This window comes from Mustelus asterias, chromosome 18 (genome assembly GCF_964213995.1).
Source record: "Mustelus asterias chromosome 18, sMusAst1.hap1.1, whole genome shotgun sequence".
NCBI classification, from domain to species: Eukaryota; Metazoa; Chordata; class Chondrichthyes; order Carcharhiniformes; family Triakidae; genus Mustelus; species Mustelus asterias.
In genome coordinates this window covers 24,276,802-24,295,943 of record NC_135818.1, presented here as the reverse complement: position 1 = coordinate 24,295,943, position 19,142 = coordinate 24,276,802, and the positions used below count along the sequence as shown (strand labels likewise).

Sequence of the window (19,142 nt, the reverse complement as noted above, 5' to 3'; positions counted from 1 at the left end):
ATGCATGGGATTGTCTCCTGACAAAACCCTGATGCAATTTCATGCTTGGACCTCCCCTCCTCTTCCCTGGCACCGGCCTTCTCAAAGGTCCTGGCTTTTGGCCACTGCAGCGCTGTCTTTTCCCGGCTTCAAGTTGGCCAATAGATCTCACGGGGTAGGATTCCCTCCCAAGGACAGACCTGCCCACTGCCAATTAAACGGCAGTCGGAGTGTGAGGTGAGTCGGAGTTGGGTGCCGACTCTCGGGATGGCCATCCTCAAAATTCTACCCACAGTCTATTGCCTTCTTCTCTCAGACTTACCTTCACCATACTCTGGATCCTGTAATTGAAGGTTTCATCCCACTCCGGATTGTTGCTATTGGAAATGGTTTTCGTTTTGTAATCGACTGCAGATGCCGTCGGGAGATGTAAAGAAACGTAACAGTCCGCTTTCCCAACTGTGAACGGTCAGGAACATGAAACAATCAGAAGCTATGTCAATACATACACAGGAATCTTTTCGTATGGTGGTACAAGGCAGGCACTCTTGCTCTCTGCTATCCTTACATATGAAAACAGAATTCAGAACTATTGCAAATATCAAGAATCTGCATTTATCACTGACACCTCAAAAATATCCTTGCATTTAAGGAGGTCTTGTTGCCATGAGGACACAATCGTATTTATCATTTCCACAGATACATAAATCGGAGTGCACTGTCATGCTGGTAGGACAATGGTGGCGTTTATCACCAGTGGCATTTCACAGAATCAGACAGTACAGGAGGCCAACCTGGCCCATTTACACTGAGATTCTGAATCAAATTATTGATGTACACTAAGAACAGTAGTGATCCCAACACCAAACCCCATGACACTACTCGCTTTACCCCACCGTACATCCTCCCTGCTATACTTACATTAAAGCGGCATTATTTAGAGCTTTGCCTCTCTTTCTGGGTATGGGTAATTTGAGCCACCAATAATATAGAACTCCCAAACTACTGAGATAGAAGAGGCCAGACTGATAAGGGGAATGAAACACAGAAAAGAAATATACACAAGGAAATACTGCACAGACGGACAGCAAAGGCTGGTTTGTCAGTGATGGCCATGAATATGCTATACTAAAATCTGAACGATTTCTCTCTACAGATTCCTGGCGCATTCAAGCCAGCAGCTGGTGAGCATTATAAAGATTTGTTTTATATTTGTTCTCAGGATGTGGCTGATGCTCGCAAGGCTTCGTTTATTGTCTACCCCAAGTTGCCCTAATAAGGACTAATACGGCCTTCTCCATGGACTCCCGCTGTCTGGTGGTAAGAGCGCTCACTGTGGTGTCAGGTGGAGAATTCTAGGTTACTGACCCACAAAGGATGAGAGAATAACAATTTCTATTTATATTGTGCCTTTTACTGTGTCAAACTCCACAAGGAAACAAAGGGATTGACATGAGGCCATGAAAGGAGTCTGGGATGGCTGACCAAACACTTGGTTTTCAGGAGGAGGGAGGGCAGCAGGGAAGTTGAGGACAGAATTCCAGAGCTTATGGTTGAGGCAGTTACAGACATGGTCGCCAGTGATTATAATCAGGAATGTGCCAGCTGTCAAAACTGGAAGTGGGCAGGGATCTGGGAGAGCTGTCGGGTGTTGACAGAGGAAAGGGAGGGTGAGGTCAAAGAGAAATTTAAAAAACAAGGCTGAGAAATGGTGAAAGTGCTGGTGGACTGGAGACATTATATAGTACAGCAAGCACTGGGGTGATGGGTGAATGAGACTTGGTGAGAGTTAGGAAACTGGTAACTATTTCAGAGCTAAAATTTATAGAGGGTATAAGGTTGGAGGCTGTCAAAGAAGCATTAAAATAGGCAAATCTATAGGTTAACAAAGGTTTGGAAGAGGATTTCAGCTGTAGATGAGCTGAGGTAGGGGTGAAGATGGGTGATATTACAGCAGGTGCAAGGTCTTGGTGATCGAGAGACTGAGGGATCGGAGGTTCACCGTTGATTATTATAGCTGGTACAGCTGAATTTCTGCTCTATGGTAATGCCAAGATGATGCTGTTATAATTAGAATCCCTACAGTACAGAAGAGGCCATTTGGCCCATCGAGTCCGCACCAACTCTCTGACAGAGCATCTTACCACGGCCCTATCCCCGTAACCCCAGATTTTTACCTCGCTAATTCCCCTAAGCTACACATATTTTGGACACTAAGGGGCAATTTGAATTGGCCAATCAACCTTAGCTGCACATCTTTGGACTGTGGGAAGAAATTGGAGCACCCGGAGGAAACCCATCCTGATATGGGGTCAGTCACCCAAGGCCGGAGTTGAACCTGGATTCCCTGGCGCTGTGGGCAGAAGTGCTAACCACTGTGCCACCGCTGGTGGGGCACAATGATGGTTGAGCTTCAAGGGGAGTTGGCTAAACTTTTTTTGCTGGAGATTATCATTCTTGGCCTTTATGTTATGTTCCAACTGCCAGCCAAAATACTGTCTGCGTCAAAGAACAAAGAACAGTACAGCACAGGAAACAGGCCCTTCGGCCCTCCAAGCCAGTGCGCTCATTGGTCCAACTAGACCATTCGTTTGTATCCCTCCATTCCCAGACTGCTCATGTGACTATCCAGGTAAGTCTTAAACGATGCCAGCGGGTCTGCCTCCACCACCCTACTTGGCAGCACATTCCAGGCCCCCACCACTCTGTGTAAAAAACGTCCCTCTGATATCTGAGTTATACCTCGCCCCTCTCACCTTGAGCCCGTGATCCCTCGTGATCGTCACCTCCGACCTGGGAAAAAGCTTCACCCTATCTATACCCTTCATAATTTTGTACACCTCTGTTAGGTCTCCCCTCATTCTCCGTCTTTCCAGGGAGAACAAGCCCAGTTTACCCAATCTCTCCTCATAGCCAAGACCCTCCATACCAGGTAACATCCTGGTAAACCTTCTTTGCACTCTCTCTAAAGCCTCTGCGTCCTTCTGGTAGTGCGGCGACCAGAACTGGACGCAGTACTCCAAATGTGGCCTAACCAGCGTTCTATACAGCTGCAACATCAGACTCCAGCTTTTATACTCTATACCCCGTCCTATAAAGGCAAGCATACCATATGCCTTCTTCACCACCTGTGCTGCCACCTTCAAGGATTTGTGGACTTGCACACCGAGGTCCCTCTGTGTTTCTATACACTTGATGGCTCTGCCATTTATTGTATAACTCCCCCCTACATTAGTTCTTCCAAAATGCATCACTTCGCATTTATCTGGATTAAATTCCATCTGCCATTTCTCCGCCCAATTTTACAGCCTATCTATATCCTGCTGTATTGTCCGGCAATGTTCATCGCTATCCGCAAGTCCAGCCATCTTCGTGTCATCCGCAAACTTGCTGATAATACCAGTTACACCTTCTTCCAAATCATTTATATATATCACAAATAGCAGAGGTCCCAGTACAGAGTCCTGCAGAACACCACTGGTCACAGACCTCAAGCCGGAAAAAGACCCTTCGACTGCTACCCTGTCTCCTGTGGCCAAGCCAGTTTTCTACCCATCTAGCCACCTCTCCTTGTATCCCATGAGCCATAACCTTCTTAACCAACCTGCCATGAGGGACTTTGTCAAATGCCTTACTGAAATCCATATAGACGACATCCACGGCCCTTCCTTCGTCAACTGTTTTTGTCACTTCCTCAAAAAACTCCACCAAATTTGTAAGGCACGACCTCCCTCTTACAAAACCATGCTGTCTGTCACTAATGAGATTGTTCCGTTCTAAATGCGCATACATCCTGTCTCTAAGAATCCTCTCCAACAACTTCCCTACCACGGACGTCAAGCTCACTGGCCTATAATTACCCGGGTTATCCCTGCTACCCTTCTTACATAACGGTACCGCATTCGCTATCCTCCAATCCTCAGGGACCTCACCTGTGTCCAATGAAGAGACAAAGATTTCTGTCAGAGGCCCAGCAATTACATCTCTTGTCTACCTGAGCAATCTAGATGCCATCAGGCCCTGGGGATTTGTCAGTTTTAACGTTACCTAAGAAACCTAACACTTCCTCCCTTGTAATGGAAATTCTCTCTAACGGATCAACACCTCCCTCTGAGACACTCCCAGTCAACAAGTCCCTCTCCTTTGTGAATACCGATGCAAAGTATTCATTTAGGATCTCCCCTATTCCCTTGGGTTCTAAGCATAATTCCCCTCCTTTGTCCCTGAGAGGTCCGACTTTTTCTCTGACAACTCTTTTGTTCCTAACATATGAATAAAATGCCTTAGGTTTCTCCTTAATCCTGTCTGCCAAGAACATTTTGTGACCTCTTTTTGCCCTGCTGCAGGTGAGACTGTTTCATTATCAGGGGAATTTCGGCACAACTGGACTGTGTCAGGAAGAAAAATATCACACTGGTGCATTAAGGAACACCCTGGCCTGAATTTTCAAGATAGCAAGCTCTTAACGCCCATCATCCAGAGAGTGAATGTTGGTTGGTAGCAGGCAGGGTTTCCTTCCAAGTGCGGACAGCCCCACCTTGGAGAGCAGATTAGCCAACAGCCCTCCAGCCCATCCAGGCACAGCGCTGCAGTGACTGTAAGAGGTACTACAAAAGCCTGAGGTCATGTACCAACCGACTCAAGAACAGCTTTTCCCTGCTGCTGTCAGACTTTTGAATGGACTTACCTTGCATTAAGTTGATCTATCTCTACACCCTAGCTATGACTTTAACACTACATTCTGCACTCTCTCGTTGCCTTCTCTATGAACGTATGCTTTGTCTGTATAGCGTGCAAGAAACAATACTTTTCACTGTGTGTTAATGCATGTGACAATAATAAATCAAATCAAATCAAAATACTGCAGCGCCATGCCGGAGATTGTCCTGGGAACCACAGTGCTGGTAAGAACCAGGGGCCCAGTGGAGGGGGAAGATAGGGAATTCTCTGTGGAGGGGTTGGGGTTTACGAGTGGGGCTATCTCACTGTTGGGCAGATGGAGGTCTCCAGACTGGGAGGAAGGCACCCCAGTCTAAAGCAGCCTTCCAGTAGAGACCCCTGTCCTCCTCCTCGCCAGTGATCAAGGGTGAGAGCTTTATCTGTTTCCTACACTCAGCCATCAAGCGCCCACCCACCTGCTAAAAATCCAGATTGGGCAAAAAAAGGCCTGTGAGTGGCCTCTGGGCCTTAATTGGGGCAGAGACAAACTTCCTGTCCAAAGCCCTGTCCACCTCTCTGTAAAGTCACATCGGGTCAGGGCAGGGTGACCTCAGAGGGAAGTCCGTCCATGCTATTTTCCACCCTCTTTCCCCTGGTCTCAGAACCTGCCGAAGGAGGGTGAGGGAGCATAAAAATGTGGCCCCAATTTATCTGGGAATTGTTGAGGCACAGTAGAGGGAACTTCACCGGTGAGGAGGAAGGGATTGAGGGAAACAACGTTTTCTAACTTTGCTAAGATCCATTTCTGCCTTTCAGTACTCAGAATTTAAATGAAAGTGACAGAGTTGGACCTTGAACAAACTGGAAGAGAAATATATTTGTGCACACCAGATTAAGGAGAATGAAATCAGCCTGTTGCAGTGTGAAATTATAACAACACACATATCAGGCCAATATCCCCAAACAATACTCACATTTTCAAATGGGGATTCACTGCATGCAAGAATCAGGGATTATTCTAGTTAGTTTTTTGTGGCTTGTTTTGTTAAGCAGTGAAGGTGAGAAAGGAATTCTCTGTGCAAACAAGACAGACTATTCTAGTTTGAGATACTATTATAGTGGCTGAAAGAGTTAGAAATCATTGAATACAACAGAGTAGACTACTCCTGTGAATTGAGTATGTCAGAATTCCTCTGGGAAGCTTCTGCGAAGTTGTTTCTGTGCATTCCCACAGTAAGAACCAGGGGCCACAGTGTACCCCTGTACCCACCATAATCATTCCCACAGTGACAGATGGGATGCACGAACAATCCAAACAAGAGACAATAGAATGGAAACCTGGATAAACAAGAAGGAGAATAGCCAGAACAACTAAGGTCTGCAGATATAGATATCTGGGTGGTATATCTGTATGTTTCGTTAGTAATTATTATTATAATTAGACAAGATTTAGAGACTGTAACTGGTTAACTATATTCACCTGACATAAATGAAGGAATTAGAATGATTAGTTGTAATTGGATATTAATGACTTCAGAACTAATGTATATTTGGTACATACAACTTACTTGTAAGACAACCAAAAGTATAACCTCTCATAATAAAAGCAAATTACTGCGGATGCTGGAATCTGAAACCAAAAGAGAAAATGCTGGAAAATCTCAGCAGGTCTGGCAGCTGGGAGGGAGAGAAAAATGCTGACGTTGAGAGTCCAGATGACCCTTTGACAAAGGGTCATCTATAATTTCTCATGCCATGGGAGAGACATGAGGGCGGCACGCTGGTACAGTGGTTAGCGCTGCTGCCTTACAGCGCCAGGGACCCGGGTTCGATTCCTGGCTTGGGTCACTGTCTGTGTGGAGTTTGCACATTCTCCCGTGTCTGGGTGGGTTTCCTCTGGGTGCTCTGGTTTCCTTCCACAGTCCAAAGATGTGCGGGTTAGGTTGATTGGCCATGATAAATTGTCCCTTAGTGTCAGGGGGACTAGCTAGGGTAAATGTATGGAGTTATGGGGATAGGGCCTGGGTGGGATTGTGGTCAGTGCAGACGCAATGGGCCAAATGGCCTCCTTCTGCACTGTATGATTCTATGATCACTCAAGAAGTCTGCGTACCATCTCGTGGAAGGCAGACTTTCCTGCTATTGCTTGAATAAAGATCAATTTAAAACACTGAAATCTCTATCTGGTTGATCAGTGGGGGTGAAGTTCGAGAATAGCTGGATAGCTATTTTTCATTTACTACAGTGGCCAAGCCTTCTCAGGCTGACATGGTCTAATAAAAAACAGACCAGTATTGTTTGATTCCAAAGAGATTGGTCGAATGCAGAGATTCAAGACTATTTGTGTGTTTCTCAACCGGAAACCATGGATGAAAAGGGATATCCACTGCTTGCTAAAGTCCAGATCTGAGGCGTTCCAGTCAGGTGAACCTAACCTATACAAGAAAGCCAGATTTAGAATCATAGAATCCCTACAGCACAGAAGGTGGCCATTCAGCCCATCGAGTCTGTACCCACCATAATCCCACCCAGGCCTTATTCCCGTAGCCCCACACGTTTACCCTGCTAATCTCCCTAACACTAGGGTCAATTTTAGACCAAAAGAGAAAATGCTGGAAAATCTCAGCAGCTCTGGCAGCATCTGGAAGGAGAGAAAAAAGCTGACGTTCCGAGTCTAGATGACCCTTTGTCAAAGCTTGGTTTCAGATTCCAGCATCCACAGTAATTTGCTTTTATCCAGGGTCAATTTTAGCATGGCCAATCAACCTAACCCGCACATCTTTGGACTGATATGCTATGATCTATGGAGATCCATCAAAGAGGCCAAAAGACAGTACCGGGCCAAGTTAGAATCCCAAGCTAGCCACTCGGACTCGCCCGTCGACTACGGCAAGATCTGCAAGACACAACAGGCTACAAGATGAAGGCAGGTAAAATCACCGGCTCAATGCACCCCTCCCTGATGACCTCAATGCATTCTATGCCCATTTTGAGCAAGAGGTCACCGAGAGCACATGCTCCATCCCGGAAGCCTCGGACGAACCTGTATCCGAGGTCACCGTTGCCGAGCACTCAGGTCTGCGTGGACCAGCTGGCGGGGGTATTTGCCGACATCTTCAACCTCTCTTTATGCCGATCTGTTATCCCTACCTGCTTCAAGAAGTCGACTATCATCCCGGTACCAAAGAAAAGTCAGGCATGACTACTGTCCAGTGGCTCTGACATCCATCATTATGAAGTGCTTCGAAAGGTTAGTCATAGCACAAATCAATTCCTGCCTCCCATACTGCCTGGATCCACTACAGTTCACCTATCACCGCTGCAGGTCCACAGCAGATGCCATCTCCCTGGCCCTACACTCAACCCTGGAACACCTAGGTAACAAAGACACCTGTGTCAGACTCCTATTCATAGACTAAACCTCAGCCTTTAACACCATTATTGCTACGAGACGTATCTTCAAACTTCATGGCTTAGGGTTCGGCTCCTCCCACTGCAACTGGATCCTAGACTTCCTAACCCACAGACCGCAGTCAGTAAGGATAGACAACAACACCTCCTACATGATCATCCTCAGTAGCGGTGCTCCGCAAGGCTGTGTCCTCAGCCCCTCACTATACTCCTTATACACCTTTGACTGTCTGGCCAAATTCCCCAACAATTCAATTTTCAAGTTTGCTGATGACACCACTGTTGTGGGTTGGGTCTCAAACAATGACAAGACACAGTACAGGAAAGAGATGGAGAATCTGATGAACTAATACAACGATAATAATCTCTCCGTCAATGTCAACAAAATGAAGGAGATAGTCACGGACTTCAGGAAGCATAATGGAGAGCATATCCCTGTCGACATCAATGGGGACGAAGTAGAAATGGTCAAGAGCTTCACGTTTTTTGGTGTCCAGATCACTAACAACCTGTCCTGGTCCCTCGATGCAGACACAACAGTTAAGAAAGCCCACCAATGCATCTACTTTCTCAGGACACGAAGGAAATTTGACATGTCCGCTACAACTCTCACCAACTTCTACAGATGCACCATAGAAAGCATTCTTTCTGGTTATATCACAGCTTGGTATGGCTCTTGCTCTGTCCAAGACAATGCAAGAAACTACAAAAGGTCACGAATGAAGCCCAGTCCATCACTCAAACCAGCCTCCCATCCATTGACAATGTCTACATTTCCCGCTGCCTCAGAAAAGCAGCCAGCATAATCAAGGACTCCATGTACCCGGACATACGCTCTTCCACCTTCTTCCGTTGGGAAAAAGATACAAAAGTCTGAGCTCACATACCAACCGACTCAAAAACAGCTTCTTCCCCGCTGCCATCAGACTTTTGAATGAACCTACCTCGCATTAAGTTGACCTTTCTCCACACCATAATTATGACTGTAACACTACATTCTACACCCTCTCCTTTCCTTACCTATGTATGGTATGCTTTGTCTGTATAGCGCGCAAGAAACAATACTTTTCACTGTATACTAATATATGTGACATTAATAAATCAAATCAATACAGATATTCTCAATGAGAAAACCCTTTTTATCCTCAATTACAATTCAACTTGTTAAACAACTACAGTTTATTCCGAAATGTAGTTCAAAATAAAAATGCTTCTCTTGTCTCACATTTTAGAGTATTTTGAAGCAAGGTGAGCTGCGAGGCTAAAGCAGTTATGAAGACCAGATATCAACTCCAGCATGAAACTATCTTGGGGGATAGGAACAATGAAATAAAGAAATGTATAGGTGTCTATGTAGCATCAGCCACTATGGGGAGAAGTGAACCAGCAATCAGTGATGAAGTCAAATGCTCCTATGACAATTAAATTTGTTTAAAATGTCGTACACAACCTCTGAAAGAATCAGCGGAGTCACAAGTACTTATGCAGATAAATAGAAAAGTAATTACTCACAGAAATCTCCTCCAACAATATTCTTTGCTCGTAAAATTTTCACAGACAGGTCATAGTAAGGATGTTGCTCTTTCTGAAAAGGAAAGTGAGTGTCTTTGCCCGGTCATGTGGAAGTTGAATCCAATAAATGTAGCCAGTGGTACAGAAAACGAACATCTCCATATACTGAACATTAATTCCAAAGAACTTATTTATGATCAATGCACAAAACCACTTCCTATTCATTCACATATGATATCTTTGTGCTTTTGGTTGAATTATCGAATGAATAGTAAAATATTAATTATATTGTTAAGATACACAGGTAAAGGGCGTTCTTTAATAAAGTACTTTGAACACATATAAATAGGGTGCATGCATCATCAGCCCTAGGAATGATATTTTGGTTTAATAAGATAAGATCCCTTTGAAATATTTCTTTTTGATACAGTGCCCCATTCGAGGCTGCTACCCATTTTATTTATTTTACCGATTATTGGTTTTTCAAAAAGAGCACATAAATCAGGGACAGCTAGGACACCGGCTGTGAGAGAAGTGTTGAGATCGAACACAGTTACTAGCGAAAGCTTTGTGCCGAGGTTCTGACTTCACCAACCAGCTTGGCTTCTATTAACATATAATTCAATAGGATCTAGATCTATCTTGCCTGAAGTTTATATGATTCATTTTCTAACAATATGGAATCCAAGAAATTAATGAAGAACTAAAGCTCATAATGCAACGTGAACGAGGGTGATAAAACAGGAATGAGGAAACAGTTAAAGCTCAGATACGCACACTGTATGAATATGATTACTGAAATCATAGCCCCAAAGAAAAACAATCAGAAATACAATTAGCAACATCCGTCATGTGGTCAATATATTGGGCATTGCTGAATTATACAACAGGACTTAGTGAATCTGGAAGCTCGATACTTTTGTCAGGTGAACTGGTATCTGTTCATTTCACCGTTACCAGTAGGACTCATGTCCTGAATATTAGTTGGCTGCCCTGCTCCCTTAGTTTAGGATTGACAAAACAGAAGGAGAGTAGAAAGGGCCAGTACATTTCTGTTGGAGGCCCAGTGAGCTGAGTTAGCTGTTGTCAGCCAGGATCATGATGGGCAGCTGCAGTGACCTCAGCTAGGGAATGAAGGCCTTGGTTCCCAGTCTTGGTCACTATCTAGCAGATGTGTTGGTGGTACATGTATGGATAACAAATTAGGGGGGGGGATCAGGCTTAGCCATGATGTCTACTCTGGATGAATGGTTAGCTGACACATACTATGCACCAGTACAGGGCCTAAGGTATTAAAATCTTGATTATTGTCCATGAAACTGTACTCCAGCAAGGAATCCTAACCTTGGAGGAAAGAAGTTACAATACTGATAATATTTTCAGAGTAACTGTCAATAAAAATGTTAGAAAAAAATGTCAATTTCTTATAGCTCCAAGGTAACTGTCTGATATCTTCTAGTGGTCTGTGTCAAACATATTAGTAGATATGTGTTGCCAGAGGACTGTAAGCACCAAAGTATTTAGATTGTGAGGTAAATGTTGTTCCAAAAGGAAAAGCATTTTCTCTCCAAGGTCATAATTTCCACTTTCACCGTTGAGCAGTATCTTAGTGGCGTGGATTGCTCTGCTTTCAGCCCTGTTTTCATTGCACTGAATGTCAATGATCATTATGGACAGAGTATCTGTTTCTCCAGCTTACTGTTCAACTGGGAAAGTATAACTCCCATTTCCACTGCCATCATAACACTTGATATTCATGGTCATAAAATTGAAAACTTACAGCAGAGCACACGAAGATAAGAAAGAGCAAACTGAGGGGATAAAGAGAAAGATTTATAGTGGTTTATTTCACCCCAGTCTTTATAGTAACATGTTGTGCTTCTGTGAGATTTAAGTGTGGTTATCTCCCAAATCTAGACTGGGTGGTCCATAAATAAAAGCAAAATTGTGACATTTTTGTGGTGAAGCAGCTGAATTCTTAACCTCTGCTCTCCCCACTCCTCTTTGTTCGGGTCCATCATATTAAGAGGCTTCTCTTTGGATTGCCTATTCTCTACAGTGTAGAGGAGGATACCTTATAAGAATTGGGTGGCAAAAGATGAAACATTTTACATCTGTTTTCTTTATTGCATCCAAATACTTTGATCACACCAATAATGCCCCTTGAACTCACACCCTCAAACAGGCACACGTCCACTCAAAGTGCAAGCAACAATTTAATTCCCCAAGTAACCACGTAGGCCATGAGCCAGTAATGAGAGGGCGCTAGCCTCAATCTGCCAAGCCTGCTAATCCCGACAAGATCTCCTGTGGCGTAGGAATTGTTTATTCACAAGAGAACAGAGAGGAATTAGGAGAACCTGTTTTAAACCACTGGTCAGAGAATATTTAGGACATGGACTAAGCCAGCAAAAACAATGATCCAAACAACTTTTAAAAAGGGAAGTGGAAAACATCTGAAAAAAACTCAAATTAACAGCAGATATTCGAGGGGAGGGGAAATTAAACTAAGTGGATGATGGTCACAATGAATATCAAGTGTTATGATGGCACAGTGGATTGGGTGGCCTTCTAAAGTGCTGTTATATTCTATTATTATGAGCTAAATAACTGACCAATACTCATAAGTGAGAGGCTCAGTGGCACAGTGGTTAGCACTGCTGCCTCCTCAGTACCAGGGACCCGGGTCCAATTCCTGTGTTTGCACATTCTCTCTGTGTCTGCGTGGGTTTCCTCTCAGTGCTCCGGTTTCCTCCCACAATCCAAAGATGTGCGAGTCAGGTAGATTGGCCAGGCTACATTGCCCCTTAGTGTCAGGTTAAATGGGGTTATGGGGAGAGGGCCTGGGTGGGATTGCGGTCGGTGCAGACTCAATGGGCCAAATGGCCTCCTTCTGCACTGTAGGATTCAATGATAACAGCTGACAATTGGCAATCACATTTTAAATCACAATTCTGACATTATACTGGAGTCAAAATGTATGGCAAAAAATACTGAGGGGGGGGATTTTCCAGTCCCGCCGAAGATGACTCTCTTCCCCTCTACTCCGTTGTGGCGGGTTCCCAGGTGGTGGGATGGGCAAACTACACAAAATGCTGTAGGTATCCTGCCAGCAAGCCAATGGTGAGTCGCCTCCGTCGCCAGAAGATCCCGCCCTTCATATGAGAAAAAGACAGAGCCACTGCACTGCTATATAAAATTTACTGGCTGCATCTAGATGAACCATGGTGAAAAAAACAAGTAGACCTTACTTCAGCTGCCCATCCAGTGCTGATTCTGAGGAAGGGTTTACACCTAATCATTAACCTATTTTTCTTTTTCAACTACTAGATGTTTGCTGTATATGTCCGTGATTTAACTTGTTTAAAATGCAGTCAGACCAGTTGCAGTGCAGTTGAATAAAGCAGTCAGCAGAATTTGACCAAAGTAAACATTTCCCATTTCCCCTCTAAGTAAAATTCATTTCAAAAGAAACCTGTTCTGATACCTTTCCAAAGTAATATGTGCATTAGAATGGAAGTTAAAAAGCAGGACCCCGAGGGTAGTAATCTCAGGATTGCTACCTGAGCCACATGCCAGTGAGGGCAGGAGTAGGATGCTTGGGCGGATAAACACGTGGCTGAGGAACTGGTGCAGGGGCAGGGTTTCCAATTCTTGGATCATTGGGACCTCTTCTGGGGCAGGTGGGACCTGTACAAGAGAGACGGGTTACACCTAAACTACAAGGGGACCAATATACTTGCAGGGAGATTTGCTAGTGTTATTGGGGAGCGTTTAAACTAGATTTGCAGAGGTGTGGGAACCAGAGTGCCAGAGCAGATAGTGGAGCAGGGGTCAAAAGACAGGTTAGTTCAAGCAAAATCACAAATGGAAGGGTAGAGTGTGGTGGAAATAATTTTTTGAGGTGTGTCTATTTCAATGCCAGGAGTATTGTAGGGAAGGCAGATGAGCTGAAGGCGTGGATAGACACGTGGAAATATGACATTATAGCCATTAGTGAAACTTGGCTACAGGAGGGGCAGGACTGGCAGCTCAATGCTCCAGGGTTCCAATGTTTCAGGCGGGATAGAGGCAGAGGGATAAAAGGTGGGGGGGTGGCATTGTTGGTCAGGAAAAATGTTACAGCGGTACTCAGGCAGGATAGATTAGGGAGCTTGTCTACAGAGGCCCTATGGGTGGAGCTGAGAAACAGGAAAGGTATGACCACATTAATGGGCTTTTATTATAGACCACCCAATAGTCAGCGAGAATTGGAGGAGCAAATCAGCGGAGAGATAGCTGACAACTGCAAGAAACACAAAGTTGTGATAGTAGAGGATTTTAATTTTCCACATATAGATTGGGACTCGCATACTGTTAAAGGTTTAGACGGGGTAGAGTTTGTAAAATGTGTTCAGGAGAATTTTCTACATCAGTATATAGAGGTGCCAACTAGAGAGGATGCGATATTGGATCTCCTATTGGGAAATGAGTTAGGGCAGGTGATGGATGTGAGTGTGAGGGAACACTTTGGATCCAGTGATCATAATGCCATTAGTTTCAACCTGGACGTGGATAAGGATAGGTCTGGTCCTCGGGTTGAAGTTCTGAACTGGAAAAAGGCCAAATTTGATGAAATGAGAAGGGATCTGGGAAGTGTGGATTGGCACAGGCTGTTCTCTGGTAAGGATGTAAATGGAAAGTGGGAGGCCTTCAAAGGATAAATTTTGAGAGTGCAGAGTTTGTATGTTCCTGTCAGGATTAAAGGCAAAGTAAATAGGAATAAGGAACCTTGGTTCTCGAGGGAGATTGTAACACTGATTAAGAGGAAGAGAGAGTTGTATGAAATGTACAGGCAGCAAGGAACACATCAGATGCTCGAGGAGTATAAAAAGTGCAAGAAGCTACTTAAGAGGGAAATCAGGAGGGCTAAAAGAAGACATGAGGTTGCTTTGGCAGACAGAGTGAAGGAAAATCCAAAGAGTTTCTATAGGTATGTTAGGAGCAAAAGGATAGTGAGGGATAAAATTGGTCCTCTTGAAGACCAGAGTGGTAGACTGTGTATGGAACCAAAAGAGATGGGGGAGATACTAAATGGGTTTTTTGCATCCGTATTTACTGAGGAAACGGGCATGGAGTCTACGGAAATAGGGCAAACTGGTAGGGAGGCCATGGAACCGTTACAGATTAAAGGGGAGGAGGTGCTCGCTGTCTTGAGGCAAATCAGAGTGGATAAATCCCCAGGACCGGACAGGGTATTCCCACAGACCTTGAGGGAAGCTAGTGTTGAACTTGCAGGGGCCCTGGCAGACAAATTTAAAATGTCAGTATTCACGGGGGAGGTGCCGGATGATTGGAGGGTGGCTCATGTTGTTCCGTTGTTTAAAAAAGGTTCCAAAAGAAATCTGGGAAATTATCGGCCAGTAAGTTTGACGTCGGTGGTGGGCAAGTTATTGGAAGGTGTGATAAGGGATAGGATCTACAAATATTTGGATAGACAGAGACTTATTAGGGAGAGTCAACATGGCTTTGTGCGTGGTAGGTCATGTTTGACCAATCTATTAGAGTTTTTCGAGGAGGTTACCAGGAAAGTGGATGAAGGGAAGGCGGTGGATGTTGTCTACCTGGATTTCAGCAAGGCCTTTGACAAGGTCCCTCATGGGAGGTTAGTTAGGAAGGTTCAGTCGCTGGGTATACATGGGGAGGTAGTAAATTGGATAAGACACTGGCTCAATGGAAGAAGCCAGAGAGTGGTTGTGGAGGATTGCTTCTCTGAGTGGAGGCCTGTGACTAGTGGTGTGCCGCAGGGATCGGTGTTGGGTCCATTGTTGTTTGTCATCTATATCAATGATCTGGATGATAATGTGGTCAATTGGATCAGCAAGTTTGCTGATGATACAAAGATTGGAGGTGTAGTGGACAGTGAGGAAGGTTTTCAAAGCTTGCAGAGGGATTTGGACCAACTAGAAAAATGGGCTGAAAAATGGCAAATGGAATTTAACGCAGACAAGTGTGAGATATTGCACTTTGGAAGGACAAACCAAAGAAGAACGTACAGGGTAAATGGTAGGACTCTGAAGAGTGCAGTTGAACAGAGGGATCTGGGAATACAGGTTCAGAGTTCCCTAAAAGTGACGTCACAGGTGGATAGGGTCGTAAAGAGTGCCTTTGGTACATTGGCCTTTATAAATCGGAGTATCAGTATAAAAGTTGGAGTGTTATGGTAAGGTTATATAAGGCATTGGTGAGGCCAAATTTGGAGTATTGTGTACAGTTTTGGTCACCTAGTTACAGGAAGGATGTAAATAAGATTGAAAGAGTGCAGAGAAGGTTCACAAGGATGTTGCCGGGACTTGAGAAGCTGAGTTACAGAGAGAGATTGAATAGGTTGGGACTTTATTCCCTGGAGCGTAGAAGATTGAGGGGAGATTTGATAGAGGTGTATAAGATTTTGATGGGTATAGATAGAGTGAATGCAAGCAGGCTTTTTCCGCTGAGGCTAGGGGAGAAAAAAACCAGAGGGCATGGGTTAAGGGTGAAAGGAGAAAAGTTTAAAGGGAATATTAGGGGGGGCTTCTTCACGCAGAGAGTGGTGGGAGTGTGGAATGAGCTGCCGGATAAAGTGGTAAATGCGGGGTCACTTTTAACATTTAAGAAAAACTTGGACGGGTTCATGGATGAGAGGGGTGTGGAGGGATATGGTCCAAGTGCAGGTCAGTGGGACTAGGCAAAAAATGGTTCGGCACAGACAAGAAGGGCCAAAAGGCCTGTTTCTGAGCTGTAATTTTCTATGGTTCTAATGATAATTAAAGCAGTAAAACCAGATGTTTATTTCATTCAAGTGAAAACGTGGAAAGGTTAAACAATGTGGTATAAAGGGATCTGGGTGTCCTAGCACACCAGTCACTGAAGGCAAGCATGCAGGTACAGCAAGAAGTTAGGAAAGCAAATGGTATGTTGGCCTTCATTGCAAGAGGACTGGAGTACAGGAGCAAGGATGTCTTATTGCAGCTGTACTGAGCCTCAGTGAGACGGCACCTGGGATATTGTGGTCTCTTTATCTGAAAAAGTATATACTGGCCAGAGAGGGAGTGCAGCAAAGGTTCACCAGACTGATTCCTGGGATGGCAGGATTGTCGTATGTGAAAAGGGCGAGTCGGCTGGGCCTATATTCACTGGAGTTTAGAAGAATGAGAAGGGGTTGCAATGAAATGTATAAACGTCTTACAAAGTTGGACAGATTGGATACAGGTATGATGATTCCTCTGGCTGGGGAGCCTAGAACAAGGGGTCACAGTCTCCAGGATACAGAGTAGACCATTTAGGATTGCAATGAGGAGAAATTTCTTCATCAGAGGGTGGTGAACCTGTGGAATTCTCTATCACTGAAGATTGCCGAGGCCAAATCACTGAATATTTCTTGACTGTGAAGATGCCAAGGGGTATGGGGAGAGCGCTGGAGTATGGTGTTGACATAGAGGATCAGCCATGATCATATTGAATGGCGGAGCAGGCTCAAAGTGCCAACCGGCCTGCTCCTGCTCCTTTTTTCTATGTGGTCTTCTGGTTGTATGAGCTATGGCAGTTGATGCGATGTTACAAAATGAAAACCATGTGTGTGAGGCACGTTTGACCATGAACAGAAAAAGTTTCAGTTTACATTAAACTGAAGAATGAATGGTCATTATCACAGTGAGGGTGGAATTTTCCTGTCCTGCCCGCCACCGAAATCATAGCGGGCGGGACAGGACCATGCAAAAGTCCATTGACCTTGGGTGGGATTTTCTGGTCTTGGGGCAAACACGGTTGGAAATTCCCGCCCTGAAACAATCAATTTCCTGTTCCTCTTCCCATCAATTATAGAACATGCAAAAGCCCTTGCCAATTAACAGTGCACGTAATTTGAGTCGAAGTTTTAAATGGCAGTACCTTACTAGACGCTGGTGTTGATTTTCTTGGTATTTCTTCTGACCGATACAGAATACTGACCACACATGGCAGGATTCGTGCTGACACTCGCATGAACATTGTGCAGTTTAGATGAATAGATCTGCTTGCTCCTCTTAACTGGAGTCCTTCTTACAATCCATTCAGCCCTCCTCACAATTGGTCAGCACATTCATTCACGGCAACATTTTATCTGCAAGTAGAGGAGCTAAGCTGCTGAATAGATACAACACCGATGAAAAACCCAGAACAAAATTGCAGTAAGAAAGTTTGTCAGTGCAAGTTAAAGTTGAGCCATTGTTCTACGCTAAATGAAAAAATTCATTATTTCTAAATGTTTGCCTTCCATTTACAACATGCACCTTGTGGGGCAGAGAGAACAGGTGGCATGGTGGCACAGTGGTTAGCACTCCTGCCCCACAGTGCCAGGGACCCGGGTTCAATTCCGTCCTTGGATGACTGTCTATGTGGAGTTTGCACATTCTCCCCGTGTCTGTGTGGGTTTCCTCCGGGTCCTGCAGTTTCCTCCCACAGTCCAAAGATGTGTGGGTTAGGTTGATTGGCCAGGCTAAATTGCCCCATAGTGTCGGGGGATTAGTAGGGTAAATACATGGGGTTACGAGGATAGGGTCTGGGTGGGATTATTGTTGGCGCAGGTTCAATGGGCTGAATGGCCTCCTTCTGCACTGTAGGGATTCCAGGATTCTATGAAACAATTGCATCCTTTTCAAACACCAAGATGTTCGAATGCAATTTGCACAAGGAATATTTGTTTATTTTCCACTCAATTTCCCCCTCTCCACTCCTCAAGAAATCTTGTTTAGGTGCTGTTTCATGTATCCTGGCTCGTTCCACACCGAGGCAGTAAATTGCAGTATGTTGATTGGTCCTATGTTCGCATATTAAAGTCAAGCCTGTTCTTCCCTGCTGCCCGACAATCAACCAGTTTATTCAGTGGTTATGAGCAAATATTACATCTTCTGACAAGAATAGGGAAACAGAATAACATTCTCAGGAAATGTTCTTTTTTGTGACGATTGTACTGGGTAATAGGAAACATTTTAAACATTATACCACGCATTCTCATGACAGGTGCGGCAATGTATGAATGTAGTAAAGCACTGCTTATTTCATCCCAGTAACTGATTCCATAACTTACTTTGCTGCACTCGAGTGACATTCGGGTTTCCCATATGAACAGCCCTCACCAAATAAGGTTGCCAATTCAGCACCAGTTGACCCTACATGCACTAGGAATTAGCTTCAGACTGTCCAGGCTGTTTGTGAAACACTTGCTAGCATACCCTCTGCAACAGCAGATGTCTGCCAGACTAGAGCACTCAAGTAGCATGCATCCTCCTACTGGGACCCAAAGTTATTCTTAGCAATATGTGAATCTGAATTACATGAACTGGTACTGTGAAAGATAGACAGGAATATTTATTTAAACCACTCCAGTTTAGTTTAGTGCTAATAATCCATTCAAGGCAACTCAAATTTACAAAAAATATTCAATAGAGCAAGAGCTGGGAAGTGAGTTAAGGCGGGGTTACTGCCAGTGCAAACACGATGGGATAAGCAGCCTCCTTCCAAAGCTGTAAACTTCTGCGGTTATCCCATCTTTGCTTGCAGGAACATTCATGGAAAGGGAGATC

The 19,142-nt window shown here is 44.5% G+C and overlaps 1 protein-coding gene across 1 annotated transcript in view; it reads right to left on the bottom strand.

The window, feature by feature from the left end:
- The window catches only part of pla2g4f.1 (phospholipase A2, group IVF, tandem duplicate 1), a 93,651-nt gene extending 76,083 nt beyond the window's left edge, over positions 1 to 17,568 (bottom strand). Inside the window, exons 1-3 of the mRNA XM_078233252.1 lie at positions 17,470 to 17,568; positions 9,562 to 9,634; positions 302 to 438 (exon numbers count right to left, since the gene is read on the bottom strand). Of these exons, the coding sequence (XP_078089378.1) occupies positions 302 to 438; positions 9,562 to 9,634; positions 17,470 to 17,568 (309 nt within the window). The remainder of the gene's footprint in view (positions 1 to 301; positions 439 to 9,561; positions 9,635 to 17,469) is intronic.
- Positions 17,569 to 19,142: the final 1,574 nt, after the last annotated feature.